The sequence below is a fragment of the Spea bombifrons genome, chromosome 5, assembly GCF_027358695.1.
Source record: "Spea bombifrons isolate aSpeBom1 chromosome 5, aSpeBom1.2.pri, whole genome shotgun sequence".
NCBI lineage: Eukaryota > Metazoa > Chordata > Amphibia > Anura > Pelobatidae > Spea > Spea bombifrons.
In genome coordinates this window covers 81309232-81329296 of record NC_071091.1, presented here as the reverse complement: position 1 = coordinate 81329296, position 20065 = coordinate 81309232, and the positions used below count along the sequence as shown (strand labels likewise).

Sequence of the window (20065 nt, the reverse complement as noted above, 5' to 3'; positions counted from 1 at the left end):
CTTGGTACAGTATGTTGATATTTCAAATTTCATTCCAACTTCTATTATTTTCATCTGCTAAAAGATATTGGGATATTGTGTATTTTGTCTAGTTTTGTTAGAATCCCTTCATCTCTGTGTCCATTCATAAAATACAAATATTATATTTCCATTCTTACATTTTTGTTATGTTTGCATACAATTATCTTTTACTCATTACTATAAAACCAGGTCTGAAAAGCAGGTTAAATGTAAGTGAACGCAAAAAGGGTGCCTACATATACCCCCTTAACCCCTCCTGCTACTGACTTCCACCAATCAAATACAATGCTCCCAACTATGCCCACCTCCTAGCTCTGTCAATGCCCCCTCCAGTTGTTTGGAGTTTTGCAGACAAAATATGGTGCTAGGTTAAAAGATTTTGAGCCCCACGTGATTTGAAAGTGTTTTATTTTTATCATCAATAATTCTCTTGTTATTCTATTTGGTATGGCTTGTTGCCAGGCAATTTAATTTGTTTAAACTCTCCTGGTAACATCACATCTCTCTTGTAAGTATATATATATATATATATATATATATATATATATATATATATATATATACATGCAATAGAGCTTTACAGTAATCACTATAGCATCCTATTTTGTGAAAGCTTTTTTTTTAATTAAATCTGCAATAAGGTCTATTAAAGTTGCATACCTATAATCCCTGACCCTTATCAATCTATTGATCTTGACTGTTGCTTAAATAAAATAAGTATTTAATAGGAAGACCTGTCAGTGCTCTTGGACCTAATTTCCTTGACTGATGAATAGATACATAAATATATATCTGTATTGCTGCCACATAACATACACACTACATGCACTTTGGTTATAGTCTTGTTTGTCATGGCATTTTGATCTTCGATAAACATGTATAATTGTTTTGTTTGAGAGTCCCCAAGACTTTGCAAATTATTTTTATAACTTATATCTATATCTATATTTATATAATGTATCATTGTATTTGGCTGCAAGCGTCCATATACACAGTATCTAATACTTATTAACCCCTTAAGGACAATGGGCGGTCGCCAAAACCCATTGAAAACAATGCATTTTGAGCCTGTACATGTATGGGCTTTGTCATTAATGCCTTCAATCCCCTATAGACGTACCGGGACGTCCAAAAAACGCCCACAAAGAAACCCCTATGGACGTCCCAGTACGTCCAGCCCTTCGTGCAGCGTCAGGGACACATCCCTGCCGCTGCACGGGAGACCAGGGTGTCGTTTGACAGCCTGGACTCCCCCCTGGCAGCAGAAGCCAGCGTCGCTGGCTTTCTGCTGCCCGATCTCCCGTAACAGCATCCGGCGCGAAGCTGGAAAGCTGTTACAGAGAGAAATGCTCGATCGCGTGATTGGGCTTTCCCTGCCAGGTGACGTCGCTACTGACTCACCTGGAAGCTCACGGGAGGACAGGGTATCCCTGCAGGGTCTATCTAGACCCTGCTGGGCTACCCGATCCCTCCGATGAGGGAGCTATAACAGATACCGGCATGAATGCCGGTAAACTATTATAGTTGGAAATACCCGATCGCGCGATCGGAAGTTCACAGGAGGACAGGGTATCCCCTGCAGGGTCTGTCTAGACCCTGCTGGGCTACCCGATCGCTCCTATGAGGGAGCTGTAGCAGTTACCGGCACGAATGCCGGTAAACTACTACAGATATACAGACATTCCCTCCTGTATGTCATTAGCCTTGGGGTACTGCCCCACATCCGGGGCAGTCCCCCAGTGCCACACATCGGGCAGTAATGTCACATGATCGCTGTGATGACCAATCACAGCGATCGTGTCACGGTTACTGCAGATTCTCTTCCTCTCTCCTCCATTATTGTGATCGGAGAGAGAGAGAGATCATTGTGCAGAGCTGCAGCGTTTTGTGAAAAAACACATATATAAACCATCATATATAAACCCCTACTACCTGTCTTATCCAAAATCCACCCACCCTTTCCTCCCCACAATCCTCTAAAAAAAAAAAAAAACCTTAAAAAAAAATAAATTGGGTTTAGTTTGGTGGGTGGTTAGAGGGAATTGGGGATAGTGTAGTGTCTTAGAAATTGGGTAGGTAGGTGTCCTGTACAATGGCGCAACGTGTCTTCAGCGCTGAGGAGGCTTATGACTTCCTCACTCAGTCTGATGATGAAACCACTCTGACTGCGTCAGACGACGATGTCACTCTGACTGCATCAGATATTGATCCAGTATCTGATGGATCTACGTCTGAGTCAGAGGAAGAAGATGATGGCCTGGGTCCATCTGCTAAAGTCGGGCGTGGAGAGCCTGACTCTAAATATAATTGGGTGCCCCCAAATATGATTGACCCAGTAATCCCTGCTTTTACTGGGACTCCTGGCATCAGATGTGGCATTGATGCTAGTGAGCCAAACTCATTTTTCAATTTAATGTTTGCCCCTGAGTTTTTTGAGCTGCTAGCAGCTCAAACAAACATCTATGCAGCCCAGTGTCAGGCAGCTGACCAAGGAGACAGAAGCCAGACCTGGTACCCCACTGACCCCCATGAAATTAAAAAATTTTGGGCCCTGACCCTTATGATGGGCATTGTCAAAAAGCCTACTATGCGATTATATTGGAGCACAGATCCCATAATATCCACCCCTGCTTTTTCCCAAATAATGCCCCGGAACAGGTACTTTGAGCTCCTAAAATGTTTACATTTTAGCGACAATTCCCAATGCCCCCCTAGAGAGCACCCCCAATTTGACCGTTTATATAAATTGAGGCCCATTATTAATTATTTTTCAAGTAAATTCCCTGAAATTTATACCCCCGATCAAAATGTGGCTATAGACGAGTCCCTGGTCCTATTCAAGGGTAGACTGAACTTCAAACAGTATATCCCATCCAAGCGCTCGAGGTACGGTGTAAAGTTATATAAACTTTGCGAGAGTGGCACGGGATATACTGTTTCCTTCAGAATCTATGAGGGGAAGGACAGTTACCTTGATCCCCCTGGCTGCCCACAATCTGTGGGTACTAGTGGGAAGATAGTGTGGGACCTGCTGTCCCCCTATTTGAATAAGGGCTACCACCTCTGGGTGGATAACTTTTACACCAGCCCAGATTTGTTTCATTTTTTATTTTTACAGCAGACCCCGGCATGTGGCACTGTTAGGCCAACCTGCAAGGGTTTTCCTAAAATTCTGATGTACCCAAAACAGAAGCGCGGCAGTACCAGTGCTCTGCGCAGTCAGGAGCTGTTGGCCCTCAGGTACACTGACAGGAAGGATGTGTATATCCTCTCCACTATACACAATGAGAAGGTGGTACCTGTCAGTGTACGTGGGGAAGGTGATACTCAGGGGCTCAAGCCTCAGTGTATCACCGATTACAACAAGAACATGGGGGGTGTAGATCTTTCTGACCAGTGTCTGCAGCCGTACCTGGTGCTGCGTAAGACCAAGACCTGGTACAAAAAGGTGGCCATTTACCTCACCCAGGTTGCCATGTACAACACATATGTGTTGTACAAGAAATGTGCCACTGGGAAGATCTACAACTTCCTAGAGTTGCAGTTGAAAATCCTGAGGGATATCCTCTTTGAGCAGGCAAACCCTAACGTGCAGGATGAGAATGTCCTGCGTCTTACCGGCAGGCATTTTCCTTCTACAATCCCCACCACTGGTGCCAAACAGAAGCCTCAGAAAAGATGCAGAGTCTGTTACAAAAAGGGTATTAGGAAGGACTCCAGGTACCACTGCCCTTCCTGTCCCTCTTTGCCAGGACTCTGCATCAATGAGTGCTTCATGATCTACCACACCAAGGTAGATTATTAAATTTCCGTTATGCTTTTTTTTTTGTGTTAGGGTGAGCCACAGGGGGGTATTTTTTGCCCTACAAATTAAAAAAAAAAACATAAATAACCATATGCATAAAAAACCTATGCGTGTGGGGTATTTCCGTAATCAGTGATCCAGTATGCCAGCATGTTACAACTTATGCCCTGTAATGTCCAGAAAACCACAAAAAACTAGGCATGTGGGGTATTTCCGTAATCAGGAGAGGCGACTGAACACTTTAGGCTGGATTTCTCTGCCATTACATATACCATGTGCAAAATATCCTAAAAAAAAGCGCATGAAATGATTGCTACGGCTGACTTTGGCAGTGATTGGCGGCCACATGGTTGCATGAAAATTGTCCAAATGCTCTTGATGAGATACTCTGGTTTGTCTGATTTTCAGAAATATATACTTTTATGGGGGTATCTATAATTAGGGGGGGTGCTAAACAGCCCCAAATGAAACATAGGTCTACTAATTGAATTGTTACTATGAATAAAATGAAAAGCTTTTAAAATCGCAATCTAAAAGGTATCAGTATATTTTTATATGTATGAAAGGTTACATTATACGGTCAAATGTGAAAATATATATTATTAAGTATCTGTAGATAATACTTAGAGAATTGGAAATCTATGTACAAACACAATGTCCCTGTAAACAGCAGGTGCATTCTTTAAAAAATACTTTCCTTCCAGTTGTCAACTAGCTTTTTTAACTAGTTTGTTTTTGAAAATGATATGCAGGCATATTTGTGACATAAACAAACTGGTTCAGTTTCTACAGTCTAATTAGAAACTGGCGAGATGATCATTTGCTATTAAATGCTTCATCTTTTGCGATAAGGACACGGAGTGCTGCAGGGAATATCTAAAAAAATGAATCACAGTAGAACTATAGTCTGATTAAAGATGTATTTTAATGTTTAAATGTATGTGTTACCATGGGAACAACATAAAAACGCAGAATCAAAGAAATAAACATCATTAAATAAAGTAAAATCTCAAATGGCTACAGAAGCTGCTTTTCATTTTAGAAAAATGTTTTTTTACATAAGCATTTTGAGGCTTTCTAGTTGTGTTTAGTGCAAATCAGTCCATCTTTAACATCATTTTGAATTCCAAGCACATTTAAATGAGGCTGATTCCTTGCTTCCTTGTATTACCGTTTTTCCTTATTAGACTGTTTTCTGGGTCTCATATAATGGTACAGTAAAACACATTTTAATGGCTTGGAAAGGACAGCTTAGCAACAGCTGCTTTTTCTTGCAGAGCATTTAGCTGAAGGTGGGGAAAGGGGCCAGGACCGTGCTGAGACGGTATGGGGTGCATGGCACCTAGGCAGCAGGGAGAGAGTGGGACGCCAATCGATCTCTCATGAAAAAAATTTCAGCAACCGCGCGGCGCACCTTTCTCTCCTCCACTCCCTATCGCTACCCGCAGTGTTGCTGCCCTGACTGCGGTGATGGGAGGGCAAGGCCTTTATCTCGGTTGCTGTGCCAGCAGTTCATGCTGATCGCCAGAATATGATGTCATATCCTGAAGCTTAGTGGTGGCACATTCCGAGATGGGGGCATTGCACTTGGGCCACCACAGGACTTCAGTAAGGTAAGTGGGTAGACCATACGAAAGGACAAGAAATAGATAGTGAGAAAGGATGGGGTAGAGGTAGATAGTGAGAAAGGGGGAGAAACAGTGAGAAATGTGGGAGACATAGATAGTGAGAAAGAGAGGGGAGAGATAGATAGTGGGAAAGAAGGGGGCTGCTAGGGCAAGTCCTCTGAGGGCATTCTGGGTACTGAGGCAAGTCCTCTGAGCACAACCTGGGTCCTGGGGCAAGTCCTCTGAGTGCAACCTGGGTGCTGGGGCAAGTCTTCTGAGTGCAGTCTGGGTAATGGGGCAATCTGGGTGCTGAGCAAGTCCTGTGCATGCAACCTGGGTGCTGAACAAGTGATCTGAATGCAACCTGGGTGCTGGGCAAGTGATTTTGATGCAACCTGGGTGCTGAGCAAGTCCTGTAGATGCAGTCTGGGTGCTGAGGGAAGTCCTATGAGTGTCATATGGGTGCTGAGCAAGTCCCGTGAATGCAATCTGGATGCTGGGACAAGTGTGCCATCTGGGTGCTGGGGTGGGTCCTATGTGTCCAATCTGGTTGCTGGGCAAGACCTGTGAGTGCAACCTGGGTGGTAAGCAAGTCCTCTGAGTGTAATTTGGGTGCTGGGGCAAGTCCTGTGAATGGAATCTGGATGCCAGAGCTGGCCTTTGGGGTGTGCGACCTATGATCTATGCCTGCTTTGTGAGTCAATGAATAACTAATGTACATCACTTGATCACACTTTGGTAGCTTTCTGTTTTTGTTTGTATTCTAACTTTGGTAACACCATAAAAATGTAATTTGTCAATCTGTGATAAAATCAATGTTCATATTGTTAATTGTGCATTCTGATGGGCCAACCTTTCATAATAAATATATGTGTATTATATATATATATATATATATATATATATATATATATATATACTATTTTAGTTAATCAGCACCAAAGTCTGTAGATCTGCCCTTTGCAAGTTTGAATATTTTTAAAGAACGACAGTAGGTGAATCAAACTGTGACTCATAATACCTCTTCAAAGTGTAATTCTGGAAGTACATTAGAAATCTTATCATATGCGGAAGAACATTTTCTGATCTTCTTTGTACTGAGCCTTGAAAGCCCCTACAGGAGGTTTTATTTTCAGATTTTCATAAAATATCCCAGTCAAATATAGTTTAGAATAAAGAGGAAAAACCTGTAATATTTTTAAGCACTAAACTGAACAGAGGGGAGTGATCTTTTTGTTATTGATGGAAAAGAAATGGATACAGGCATTTCCTTAGTACAGACACTAAATACCCAGAATTTTACCAACTTCAGCTGTTCTGAATATTACATATTAAGTATTATTAATATGCATACATTATTATTTTTTTATACATCTCAAGTTCTTCCTTTAATATCCACTGACAGCCCTATGACTACTATTAGCTATAGAGAAATTTAGCTGCCGCTGGGAACAGACCTATGGACATTCTGGTCTACCTGTGCCAAAATCAACAGGTACAGTTCATCAAACCCATCCTTTGCCCTAGTCCTCAAATCTTTGGTGAGTTGGGAATAGTTTAATATTCTTTCATAGTTCTTTAGTCATGTAATAATAACCATGCAGTTTAGTTCAAGTACTAAGATGTGTAATGCTCTGTGGTTAATAATAAATCCCATACCAGGCTATACATTAAACTATTTACATAATGTACACCATAGTGCAAATACACATCACCAGGTGGTATAGAAAATATATTTAAGAAAGAATGTAAAATCACTATTAAACCATTTATTTATATGACAGCAATGCCTATAACCTGCTGTGTTTTAATTATCTACACTAATTTAGAGAGCTTAGTGGAGCATTTGCATTTGATATGTCTATTATAAAACTAATTAGAAGTAGCTATTTTTATAACGTGAGCTATAGGTAAATGTAGTACTAATGACTACTAAATAACTAAGGGTGTGAAATTTAAAGCAAATATATTAGTGCAATAAACCAAAATCTGCCCAACTACCCGACCAAGTATCATTTGGGTTATTTTCCTACCACAGTTTCCAATATATATATATATATATATATATATATATATATATATATATATATATATATATATATATGTATATATTGTGATCCAGCACCCACACAGGGTACCAAACAGCACGGTCCTCTAGGGTATTAACGCCACAGCTCAATTAGGTAATCACCCACAATTTATTTGTAGTCCACGTACGAAGATATTTACAGGATTACATAGAAAACAAATTCTCTACAAACAAAAGCCTAGCTCGTCTGAGCGCTTACTAACATATAACTTCCCTCACTACACAGGGTCTAAAACTAAACAAAATGTAATCCCACCAACCTTTTTGATGGTCTCTCTTGAGCAAAGCAAGCCCTGCTGCTTCCAAACAAACTCTCCCTCTTCTGTCCAACAGGTCAGGTTATATTGCAGCCAGTGCAGCTAATTACCTGCAGCTGACCAGTGCATTGGAGTCAGCTTAAACTCCTGGCCTGGATCCTGGGTCAGTCCAGGTGCATGTAAACTGCGGGGCGGAGCACCAGCCTGCCCTATATGTCATAGAAAACCCTGCAAAATCGAGGGGGAATGTATACCCCTTCCACAACAACACCCCGCACCTTGTTACATATCCTCCCCCCCAGCTCAGACCCATCGGGGCGAGCGGCCTTGGACCACAAACAGTGAACTCGGGAGAGGCCATCCACATTACCCTGGGCAGTACCAGCCCTGTGAACCATAGTAAACTGGAATGGCTGGAGACTAAGGAACCACCTGGTGACCCTGGCATTCTTTTCCTTGTTCTGCCTCATCCAGGTTAAAGGTGCATGGTCAGTAATCAGTGTAAACCTTCGACCCAACAGATAATACCTCAAGGACTCTAGTGCCCACTTAACAGCCAGGCATTCTTTCTCAACCACTGAGTACCTCTGTTCATGAGGATTTAACTTCCGACTTAGATACATGACTGGATGTTCCTCTCCATCATGTGCTTGAGAAAGAACCGCGCCCAGGCCAACATCAGACGCATCGGTCTGTACAATGAATTGTTTAGAAAAATCCGGAGCTACCAATACGGGGTCAGAACACAATGCCTCTTTCAAGACCTGAAAGGCATGTTCTGCTTCTGGGGTCCACTTAACCATAACCGGGCCTTTAGCTTTTGTGAGCTCAGTCAACGGGGCAGTAATGGTGGCAAAGTCAGGGATGAACCTGCGATAATAGCCAGTTAAGCCCAAGAATGCCCTTACTTGTTTCTTTGTTACAGGACGTGGCCAATTGGAGATGGCTGCTACCTTGCTCTGTTGTGGTTTAAGGAGCCCCCGCCCTATTGTATAACCCAGATATTTAGCCTCTTCTAAGCCTAAAGAGCACTTAGCGGGGTTGGCAGTCAAACCGGCAGCCCGTATACTATCCACTACCGCCTGAACCTTCATCAGATGTGTTTCCCAGTCCACACTGTGAATCACTACATCGTCCAGATAGGCAGCTGCATACTCTCTATGGGGCCTAAGTATCCTATCCATCATACGCTGGAAGGTGGCTGGGGCACCATGCAAACCAAACGGTAACACATTGTATTGGAACAACCCCTCAGGGGTAGAAAAAGCAGTCTTTTCCTTTGCTCTCTCTGTCAAGGGAACCTGCCAATATCCTTTGGTCAAGTCCAATGTACTCAGATACCTAGCTTTACCCAACCTCTCTATGAGCTCATCCACCCGAGGCATAGGATAGGCATCAAACTTGGAGATATTGTTTAATTTACGGAAGTCATTACAGAAGCGTATTTCTCCATTTGGTTTAGGCACTAACACAATTGGGTTACTCCACTCGCTTTGTGACACTTCAATCACCCCTAGTTTTAGCATCTTTTTTATCTCTGCACTAACCGCTTCACGTCTAGCCTTGGGTATTCTGTAGGGCTTCAGATTGATTTTCTTTCCGGGTTCGGTGATAATATCATGTTTTATTATGTGTGTTTTTCCTGGTACTGGGGAAAACACATCTCTATTTTTTAGCACAAACTCTCTGACTTCCTGTTTCTGATGAGAGGCAAGAGTGTCAGCAATGTACACCTCTGGTTCTTTCCCACAAGCAACATGAGTGGGTTGCCCTTTGGTCATGGTGAAGACCTCTCGCTCTACCCATGGCTTCAATAAATTCACATGGTAGATCTGTTCTGCCTTCCTCCTACCCGGCTGTCTTACTTTATAATTAACCTCACCGACACGCTCAATAATTTCATATGGTCCTTGCCAGCTGGCTAGGAACTTGCTTTCAACTGTAGGGATAAGAAGCAATACCCGGTCCCCCGGTTTGAAGATCCGAAGCCTTGCATTCCTGTTATAACTGACTTGTTGGGCCCTCTGGGCTTTTAACATGTTCTCCTTCACTATGGGCATTATAGCTTCCATACGCTCCTGCATTTGAGCAATATGTTCTATAACACTACGGTGAGGGGTATGCTCTTGTTCCCATGTTTCCTTGGCAATATCTAAAATACCTCTGGGGTGTCTGCCATATAATAATTCGAAGGGTGAAAACCCAGTGGAAGCTTGTGGGACTTCTCTAATAGAAAACATAAGATATGGTAAGAGATAATCCCAGTTCTTACCGTCTTTGTCTACCACTTTGCGTAGCATGGCCTTTAATGTTTTATTAAACCTCTCTACCAGTCCGTCCGTTTGAGGATGGTATACTGAGGTTTTTAGCTGTTTAATTTTGAGCAGCTTACATAGCTCGGTCATAATCCTGGACATAAAAGGAGTTCCCTGGTCTGTGAGAACCTCTTTTGGTATACCCGTCCTGCTGAACATCATCATTAACTCCCTTGCAATACTCTTAGAGGAGGCATTCCGTAGGGGAACTGCCTCAGGATAACGCGTGGCATAATCAACAACAACTAAAATGTATTGATGTCCCCTAGCTGACTTAAGCAGAGGCCCTATCAGGTCCATTGCAATTCGTTCAAAAGGGACCTCGATAACAGGAAGGGGTACCAGTGGGCTGCGGAAACCTTTGTGCGGTGCCTTTAATTGACATTCGGGGCAGGATTTGCAATACCTCTCTATTGCAGCGTATATACCTGGCCAATAAAACCGGGTCAGAACCCTCTCTCTGGTCTTCTCAAATCCCAGGTGCCCACCTAGCACATGGCTATGGGCCAGTTTTAACACCGTGTGTCTATACGATTGTGGGACCAGCAACTGTTCCATCTCCTCTTCCCCTTTCTTCTCTACCCGGTAAAGCAGGTTATGTTTTACTTTGAAATAAGGAGAACTTAAGTGCTTGTCAGGGTTTACAATGGTATCCTCCATTACTTGCACATTCTCTCTAGCTGCTGTCAGGGTTGTATCCTCCCATTGGGCAGCTCGGAAATTTCCAGGGTGGACTCCCAGATCCTGAAACTCTACTTGTGCTAAGGGGGCCTCATTATGGGGAGGTTCTACATCATTACCCAGGCACACTACTGGTGACTCTTGTTCCTTGCATGGCTCCCAATCAATACTGGGGAAAGGAAAAACATTATCCATTCCTTCTTCCTCATGGGTTTCCTCAGAGCACGTTACCTGGGGAACTGAGGGTTTTCCTGTTATGTTGCGGAAATGGGGGAAGTCCCTCCCTAATACTACATCGTAGGGCAACAGGGGTACCACCCCTACCTGCCATTTGACCTTTCCTACATCCGTGACAATATCAACCTCTGCCGTGGGGTATGAGTGGGTGTCACCATGTATACATACAATATCAAGAAGCTGCCTGGTATCTACTTTCTCTGGCTGAAGCAGAGCACTTTTTATCAAGGTAACTTCACTCCCAGAATCAATCAATGCTTGTACACTCTTCCCCTCCACCCTCACTGGTCTTAAATGAGTTGCATCAACAGCACTAGTAACCACACACATTTTTGAACAAGTCAACACAGTCTTGTGTAGGGCCCTGGCTCCTACATCACACTGCATGGGCTCTTCACCCTCTGGACAATTACGCGCAAAATGTCCCGGCTCGTGGCATTTGAAGCATCTTATGTGTTCCTCAGTCTGCTCTTGTGGCCGTAATGGGAATTTCGGGTGCCTGTTACCACCATAGTCATATTGTCCCATGCGGGGTACAGGGTTTTGTCCTTTGCTTCCGGTTTTCACGCTTGTCCGGTTGTTAAGGGATCTGGACTTTGGCTGTGGAGAAGTACTACGTAGCTCCTTAACGGTCAAATACCTCTCAACCAGACACATCATCTCCTCTGGATCCTTCGGGTCCCCTTGGCTGACCCATTGTCGCAGTTCTGTAGGCAAGTTCCTGAGAAAGCGATCCATGACCACCATCTCCATTATTTTAGTAGCAGAGTTGATCTCAGGTTTCAGCCATTTCTGAGCAAGCCTCAGCAACTCATACATCTGGGTCCGTGTAGGTTTACCCATGTCATAAGCCCACTTATGAAACCTTTGGGCTCTAAGGGCAGGGGTTATGCCTATACGTGTTAGAATTTCTTTTCTGAGTTGTACATAGTCCTGGGCTTGGTCATCAGGTAAATCTTCATAGGCTTTCTGGGGTTCCCCACTTAGACAAGGAGCTAGTAACCCCGCCCACTGGCTTGCTGGCCAGTTTTCTCTGGTAGCAACCCTCTCAAAAGTAGTGAGATAAGCTTCCACATCATCTGCCTCTGACATCTTATGCAGGAAATCCGTTGCTCGAATACGGGGCCCCTTATCCACAGTAGGGCTCCCTGCAGAGGGCGACAGCACTTTCTGCAAAACATTAGCAAGGACAGCTCTGTCCACATGCTGGGCTTCTCTCAGGTTTTCAACCTGTGCAGTCAGTAAACGATTAGTCTCCTGCTGTACAGCAGTCGCCTGTACCAAAGCCTTCACCAGCTCTTCCATCATAACACCAAGGTACTGTACTGAGTGGGTGTCCCACGATTCACAAACAATCTTCAATATGCAGACTGGCAGAGACTTTGCATACCCACAGACCTTTTATGTGCTGATACCCGCATTCTCCACCATATTGTGATCCTGCACCCACACAGGGTACCAAACAGCACGGTCCTCTAGGGTATTAACGCCACAGCTCAATTAGGTAATCACCCACAATTTATTTGTAGTCCACGTACGAAGATATTTACAGGATTACATAGAAAACAAATTCTCTACAAACAAAAGCCTAGCTCGTCTGAGCGCTTACTAACATATAACTTCCCTCACTACACAGGGTCTAAAACTAAACAAAACGTAATCCCACCAACCTTTTTGATGGTCTCTCTTGAGCAAAGCAAGCCCTGCTGCTTCCAAACAAACTCTCCCTCTTCTGTCCAACAGGTCAGGTTATATTGCAGCCAGTGCAGCTAATTACCTGCAGCTGACCAGTGCATTGGAGTCAGCTTAAACTCCTGGCCTGGATCCTGGGTCAGTCCAGGTGCATGTAAACTGCGGGGCGGAGCACCAGCCTGCCCTATATGTCATAGAAAACCCTGCAAAATCGAGGGGGAATGTATACCCCTTCCACAACAACACCCCGCACCTTGTTACATAATATATATATATATATATATATATATATATATATATATACTGTACTGTAGAAACAAAAGAACATATTGCCACCTGCATCGGAACAATAAAGCTTTTAATCCAAATTTTCTGAGTGTTTATCTTGACACGTATGGAGATAGATAGAATTATTAACATAGACTATATTATGATGTATTATATATTATGTAAATTGCATAACTGTCCATATTTAAAGTGAGTATATAGAATAGGAATACAGGAAGCAGAAGTCAACCTGCAATTTTGTTTACGGAACCTAAAGTATTACTAACTTGAGGCACCAGCATTCTGCTTTCTGGGAACAAATGATCTTCTATAGCTGGAACTGCACTACTTTTAGGAATACAGCTACAATAACCTTGTTTCTCTTTTTTAAAATGTTGACATACATTTTTTTTATAAGGTTCTAGCATTTGTACTAGAATGTAATTTAGTCTTCTGGATTAATGTGTTCTTTTGTAGCTTTTCCACCGAATGATGAGAATATAATTTCTTCCCACTAGAGAGGATATATATGTCTTTGAAACAACTGTGGAAGTGATTGGAATTTAATTGCATTTTGCTCTAAGCTAAACAGTTACTTTTGTGACTGGAAAAAGTTTAGGGATTTGTACTAAAACATTTTGTAACATTAAAACATAGTGTAGTATGAAATATGTCTCAGCTGTTCCTAACTGTTTACGGGATTATCTGCAAACAATGTAGAATTTATTCCAGGATACACAAAACTAGGTTTATTAAAATTTATATGCTTATATAATTGTTTACAACAGCCTTTCACCAATTAGCAATAGATGCCTTTATACATCTGGCTAAGTAGTTCTTGGTAAAAGGTGAAAGTATTCATTCTTTGTGAGATATATGTGATTTTACTGTGGCATCTGTGGGTGGATATTTTTCTTATTTTTTCTGCTAAAGTTTCCACAATTTTTAGAATGTGGGTGGGCATTTTTTTTTTCAATATAGAATTTTACTTACTAAGTTATACATTCATTAGTATTCAATCACACCTACATTAAGTTACCATATGTCTCAAAATAAATAGTTTATGTATCGTCTGAGATTTGCTGGGTAATTTATTTATTTATTCCTATACTCTTTTCTCTTTTGGCTGAGCTTTTTTGACCCCTGTACTTGTAAAAGACAAATGCTGGGTATGATATTCCCAGATTGATGGGCACCAGCAATTGCTTCTCTAAGACCATTGCTGATATATTTTCAAATTTGTCAACACATATCTGAAAGCTCCAGACCAGCAAACTTAACACTTTGTCTTTTATAAGGTGGTCACACTTGTGGATGATCAGTTAATGAAGAGCAATTGATAAGGATCTTCATTACTATGGAAGCAGTAAGGTTGTACTTTTTCACACACAGCTTCTCCTTTTTGGCTTCGTTTTGTTGAATAAACGTATGACACGGTGTAATATATTATGTTCTGATGTTCATCTGAGGTTATATTTACCTAATTTTTTGGCTTGCTAAGAAACAGATGAATTCAAAAAGGGTGTACTTTAATTTCCACAAGACTGTAAACTCAGCAAACTTAGTTTACTGATTTAATCAAATGTATGATATATGAAACAGCTCATTTGAGAAATTAATGTATCCTTCATTTAATCACCACTGCCATTAAAGGCCACTATGAAACATGTATACATAAACTACAAACTTGATTAAATTCATATTCATTCTTCCTATTACAAAAATTCCTTTCTTCCCTTTATACTCATTCTTGCACATAAATGAAAATTAATAGAAAAAAATAAAGTTTTTTTCTTCTTCTTTAAAAAATGCTCTTAAGGATTCTAAGATACCATTTCAGGAGGTACTAGTTATCATTAGCATAATTACAGCACAGCACCCAGCCAAGGTGATTATGTGGGAAAATTGCATACATCCCTAAAATAACAAATCTTCTAACACCTAGCATATTTAATTCTACTGAAAATGTAATCACATGTTAAAAAGTTTTAATGACCCATAAAAAGCTATTTTACAGAATATGGAGCCTTTCTTAGGAAGGTAATCTATATTATATGAGATCATGTTAAGGGAAAAGGGAATGACATCTAGTTTGAAACTGTGCAGTCTTTAAATTAGTATCCAAGGATGTCAGCAGCAATGAGGCTAAGATCTAAACGAAGGGACATACTTGGCACTTTTTTGCTTTGTATTCAATTCTGAATATTGAAAGCTCTAGTGTGTCAAATTCTAGAAATTTATTTGAGTATAACTATCATTTTAGGTTAATTATTGAGTTCAAGAACAATGCCATCGTTTGGTGATACTATCATTTAATTTAAGCTTTATATTTACGTGCTGGCTACTTTTCAGTTGATACTTGTTAGTACTTATTTTGTTATAATTTTACCCACAGCAGCGCAATCTCAAGGTTTAGGAAGAGATCTAGACTCAATTATGCACTGCAAGAAAGCCACCACCACCATTAACACTGTTCCAATGAATACACACATTTAGCATCATGCAATGGGGCTAGGTTTATCCATAAAGTGTACCATTTGATAAGTTGATCCCTCAGAAAGTGATATGACAGCAGTAGTAGTAGTAGTAGTAGGGCACTGGGTATCCACTGGTACATATCCATCCAGAGCATGTTATATAATGTTATATATATATATTGTTATATATTAGGAAAAAAGTATTTAATCCTCTAGCGTATAGAAAAACACTGAGGAGCAGGAGCAGAGCAGCACTGGCAGGCAGCACATCTAGCCACAAGTCCGTGTCTTATATTCAAGGTCGTCTTCTAATCAGACCTCAAATAGAGGAGTGACTAAAAGACTAAGATCCAGAACCCCCGATGCGCTGCAGGGGACCTGGATCCTCATCTCTGGCAGCCAGTAGACATCTGTGCGATGCACGCAGGCAACCTCCGCTGCTTCTGGCACTTCCTCTGGGGCTGCCCCACTAGACACCAAGGAATCTGAAGCACGGGGGGGGGAGTCTAGGGATGCATCGGTAAGTCGGGGGAGGGTAAAAGTTGCATATGGTGGGGTATAAGGGCTTCCTTGAGGCAGAAGGGCATATATGGAATTAATATTTACTAGTAAAACTTTTTCTTATTGGGTAGTATTAAATTCAGGCTTTCTCTCTAAATTAATATTCAAATTGTGGGGGGTCGTCTTATAATCGAGCAGATACGGTATTTCAAATGCAGGGTGAAGCACAAAGCAGGGCAAGGCACAGGGCAGGCACTGGCAGACAGACACATCCAGCCAGAAGACTGATCCTCCTTCACTATAAAAGAAAAAAACAAGAATTGACCCCCCCCCCCTAGGTAAGGAAGGATATTGAGGTGCATGGGTAGGGCAGACAGAGACATTCAGACACAAGACTGATTCCCCTGATGATGTCACTTGTTTCTTTTGTCTCCATTTTTTATACTAACATACACAGCTACCCTTTGTACACCACATTTATGAGAGTACCTTCAGCCAAGGCACATCATCTCCTTGTCCTCAACACATGCAATTAAGTTTCATGAAATGTAAAAGTTCTTCGTAGTCCGTCCAATTGGAGAGTACTTTTATCCCATCTTAAGAAACTACAAGCCTGTATAGTGTTTTTGCAAGAGACCCACCTTCCTAGCTCAGAACATGGTCATTTACTCCCCAGCTGGGTGGGAAATTGCCTTTTCTCTTCTTTTACATCACAGAGTAGAGGTGTCGCAAAACTATTTAGCAAAATACACCAGGTGGAGTCTGACACACATGCTGAGGCCTTTTTCCAGAAACTCAGTGGCAGGATCCTAAAAGCCGCTGACATAATCCTGGGAGGAGACACAATACTGTTTGGATCATAGTAAACAAATCAATACATACAGTAGGAAGTAAAAAAAAAAACACATTAAGTCATTACTCTTTGTGTATGTCATATGTGGCCAAAAAGAAAGCGGAACTGAACCCTAAATTACCCTCTATCAGTAAAGCCTTGAGTAAGGCTCAGAAAGGGTTTGCACGTGTTCCGACATCTCAAAACAAACATTGTTTAATTTTGTCATTGGATACGTTCAGGACAATGCTGAACGAAGTTGCAGCTCTTCAGTTGAAATTTCGCAACAAGCCAGATCATCTGCTAACCAGACTCACAAAGTCAAAAACCTATGGCAGCAATTACATCCCAACTTGGGGTCACTCAGACTGAGATCACATAAATTAATAAGACACCACAGACTACAGAAGATCACACTGAATTTTCAAGTTTGAGACATCTGCCATTATCTTTCATTGCAGAATTAACTTGATTAAAATGATTTCATTTCCACAACTGTTATATGTTGCAAATTATCCTGTTGATAGTTTCCAACATATTAATGTATCATTTAATAGAGAAATTACTAGGTTTATTTGGAAAGGGGTAAAGTGAAGATTGGGTTAAGAAAGCTTATACAGCCGAAGGAAAAGGGCGGATTCAATGTATCTTATATGAAATGGTATAATATTGGAAGTTAGGTACGCATCGCTGCTGACTGGTTACCCCAGCGTTCGGTGTATAGAGATTGGGAAAGAGAGCATCAGTTTGTTCCTTTCTGTAATTTGAGCTTTCTCCTCCACGCCAAACCTTACCACATTCCAAAGCAGGGCCGGCCCTATAATGGGGCAGACTGGGGCAATTCCCCCAGGCGGCACTTTAGAAGGGGCGGCACTTTGCCGCCCCAAGCGCTTTTTTTTTTTTTTTTGAAGCTGAGGAGAGAGAGAGGGGCACCGAGCGGTTTTCGCTTACCCGCTCGGCGCCCCCTCTATCTCTCCTCTGCGGCGAGTCTCCCTGTTCGGTCCCGGTGCCGGCTTGTAATGCAGAGCGCCGGAAGTGACGTCAATTTCCGGCGCTCAGCATTATAAGCCGGCACCGTGGCAGAGCAGGGAGACTCGCCGCAGGACTGTTTAAAGGTAAGTACCGGGGGGGGGGATCGTAGATTATGGCGTCGGCGAAGTTTAAAATGCCCCCCCCGGCGTCGGCAGGGGGGGCGGCGTTTTAAACTTCGCCCCAGGCGGCGTTAAGTCTTCGGCCGGCCCTGTTCCAAAGCATTATGTGTGCAACCCCCTGATCTATTGTGCCATAAAAGCCTGGCAAATGATGAAATTAAGTCACTCCTAACATAAATATTAATCATTATTTCTCCCATTTTCCAGTAATCCAACACACAGAGGTGGAACCCAAATTTAAGTTATGGGAGCAGCTGGGCATACACATGTTAATTTTTTTGGTTAGTCCACACACAGTGGGTATATGAAGGCTACATATAAGCTCCCCAACAGTTATATATATGTATGTATGTATCCTTTTCGTATTTTCATGGCCTTGAATATTGTTATAAAACACTAATAATCACTAGACATATCAAGGTATGTTCCTCAGATAAGTGTTTGAAATGTAATTTACCAAAAGCTGACTTGTTCCATGATTTATGGACCAAAATTCAGCTTTTCTGGGATTCTTTAAAGCAACTAGTCATGTCTGTCATGAACTATGACCTAGATATCACACCACCGGATTTTATATTGGAGTCTTATAATCTCCCTGGAAACGTCCCTAAATGTCAGGTCAAGTTATTAAATTTTTCCTTTTATACTTCAAGCATACTAAGTGGATCAAACAAATCAGTTTGCCCCAGAGCCAGGGACATGCTTAGGTTGAGCAAAGGGTTGGGTTTGTCATATATTCCTTTACTTCTTCAACTTGTATTATACGTACCGCGGCATTTTCACATGACCTGCACCCTTAATATACCTGTTTTGGTTACAGGAAAGAGAATGAATCACAACAAAGGGAAAAGTGTTAGCCAACACTTCATACAGATACAATCGGACTTGAGTCCATTAGCGTTTTGGAGCACTCAGAAATAAGGACTGCAAAGACTTTCCCAAGTGGTCTAAGGTCTATACTGCAAGGTGTGTAGGGGTGCCTGAGTGGGATGACCCGGGTGACAGAGGGAGATGGTGCTGTGGGATTCCAAAATCATGGTTTGTAAATTGTATGGGGAAGTGTCAGGTGTAATCTGTCCACAGAGTAGGGAAGGGAATTGAGATGCAGATGCAAGGCAGGGTACAGGGCACTGGCAGACAGACATATCCAGCCACTGAATCCCCTCCCCCATAGAAGAAATGATCCCCCAGAGTAAGGAAGGGCATTGAGGAACAGCGGCAGAGGCCCAGAGGCAGGGAATAGGGCAGGAATTAGTAGACAGACAAATCAAGCCACAAGAATGTTGTCTTCCTGCAATCGGGGGAGGGGGGGACACCACTGCAAGCACCTTCAGGGCAATATGGAGGTGCTTGCAGTGACCCCAATTGGAAAAGAGAAAATCACGGTAAGTAGTGTCACTTTGTCCTAGCGTGAACTGAGGGCAATAATACGGTGGATCTGGTGATGTCCTCTCCTGATTCTCAGGGGAGAGGATGTCACCGCAAATACTGCCATATTGTCCTCAACTAGCACTTCTGGTAATGTCCTCTCCCCCCCCACTGGAAGCATCTGACCTGGACAAGCTCTGTCAGATAGGCACATCCAGCCTGTAGATGCAGGACCAAATTTCCCCCAATATTAACAGAGATTAAAAGAATTGTCCACCCAGAGCAAGGAAGGAGCAGTAGTAGTAGTAGTAGTAAAGCATGTGGCTTTGAAAAAGCTCTGGCAAATAGGCCAGGGCTGAATTTCCCCAGATGTTCAAAAAAAAATTAAAGAATTGACCACCACAGAGTAACCCCTGCCAATTTGCCCTGAAGCAAAGCTTGACTTATACCAAAAATGGTGACATGTCCTAACATCTAGCTCAGGCTCACTTTCTTATGACACAATTGACACCTTGCAGTGTGCCCATCTCCCACATTCTCAAACTAATCCCACACTTTACTAAGGCCCTGTATATCAGATGAGGTACAAGTGGTCCCCCATAGAATAGCTTACAAGCAATCTTAACCTTTGATCCCACCGAAACATCAGCATATGACCATACTTGGACAAGATTTTAGCTCTACTAGAGCAAGGATGTTCCGAACTACTGCATGTGGCTCATGCTAATTCTGACTCTGAGCAAGAAGGCTTCAGCCTACTTACGA

General features: G+C 42.2%; 1 protein-coding gene across 1 annotated transcript; it reads left to right on the top strand.

Moving 5' to 3' along the window:
* Positions 1-2113: 2113 nt before the first annotated feature.
* Positions 2114-3826, top strand: LOC128497730 (piggyBac transposable element-derived protein 4-like). The gene has a single exon (XM_053467892.1). The coding sequence runs from the start codon at positions 2114-2116 to the stop codon at positions 3824-3826; it is 1713 nt and encodes a 570-aa protein (XP_053323867.1).
* The last annotated feature ends 16239 nt before the right edge of the window (positions 3827-20065 follow it).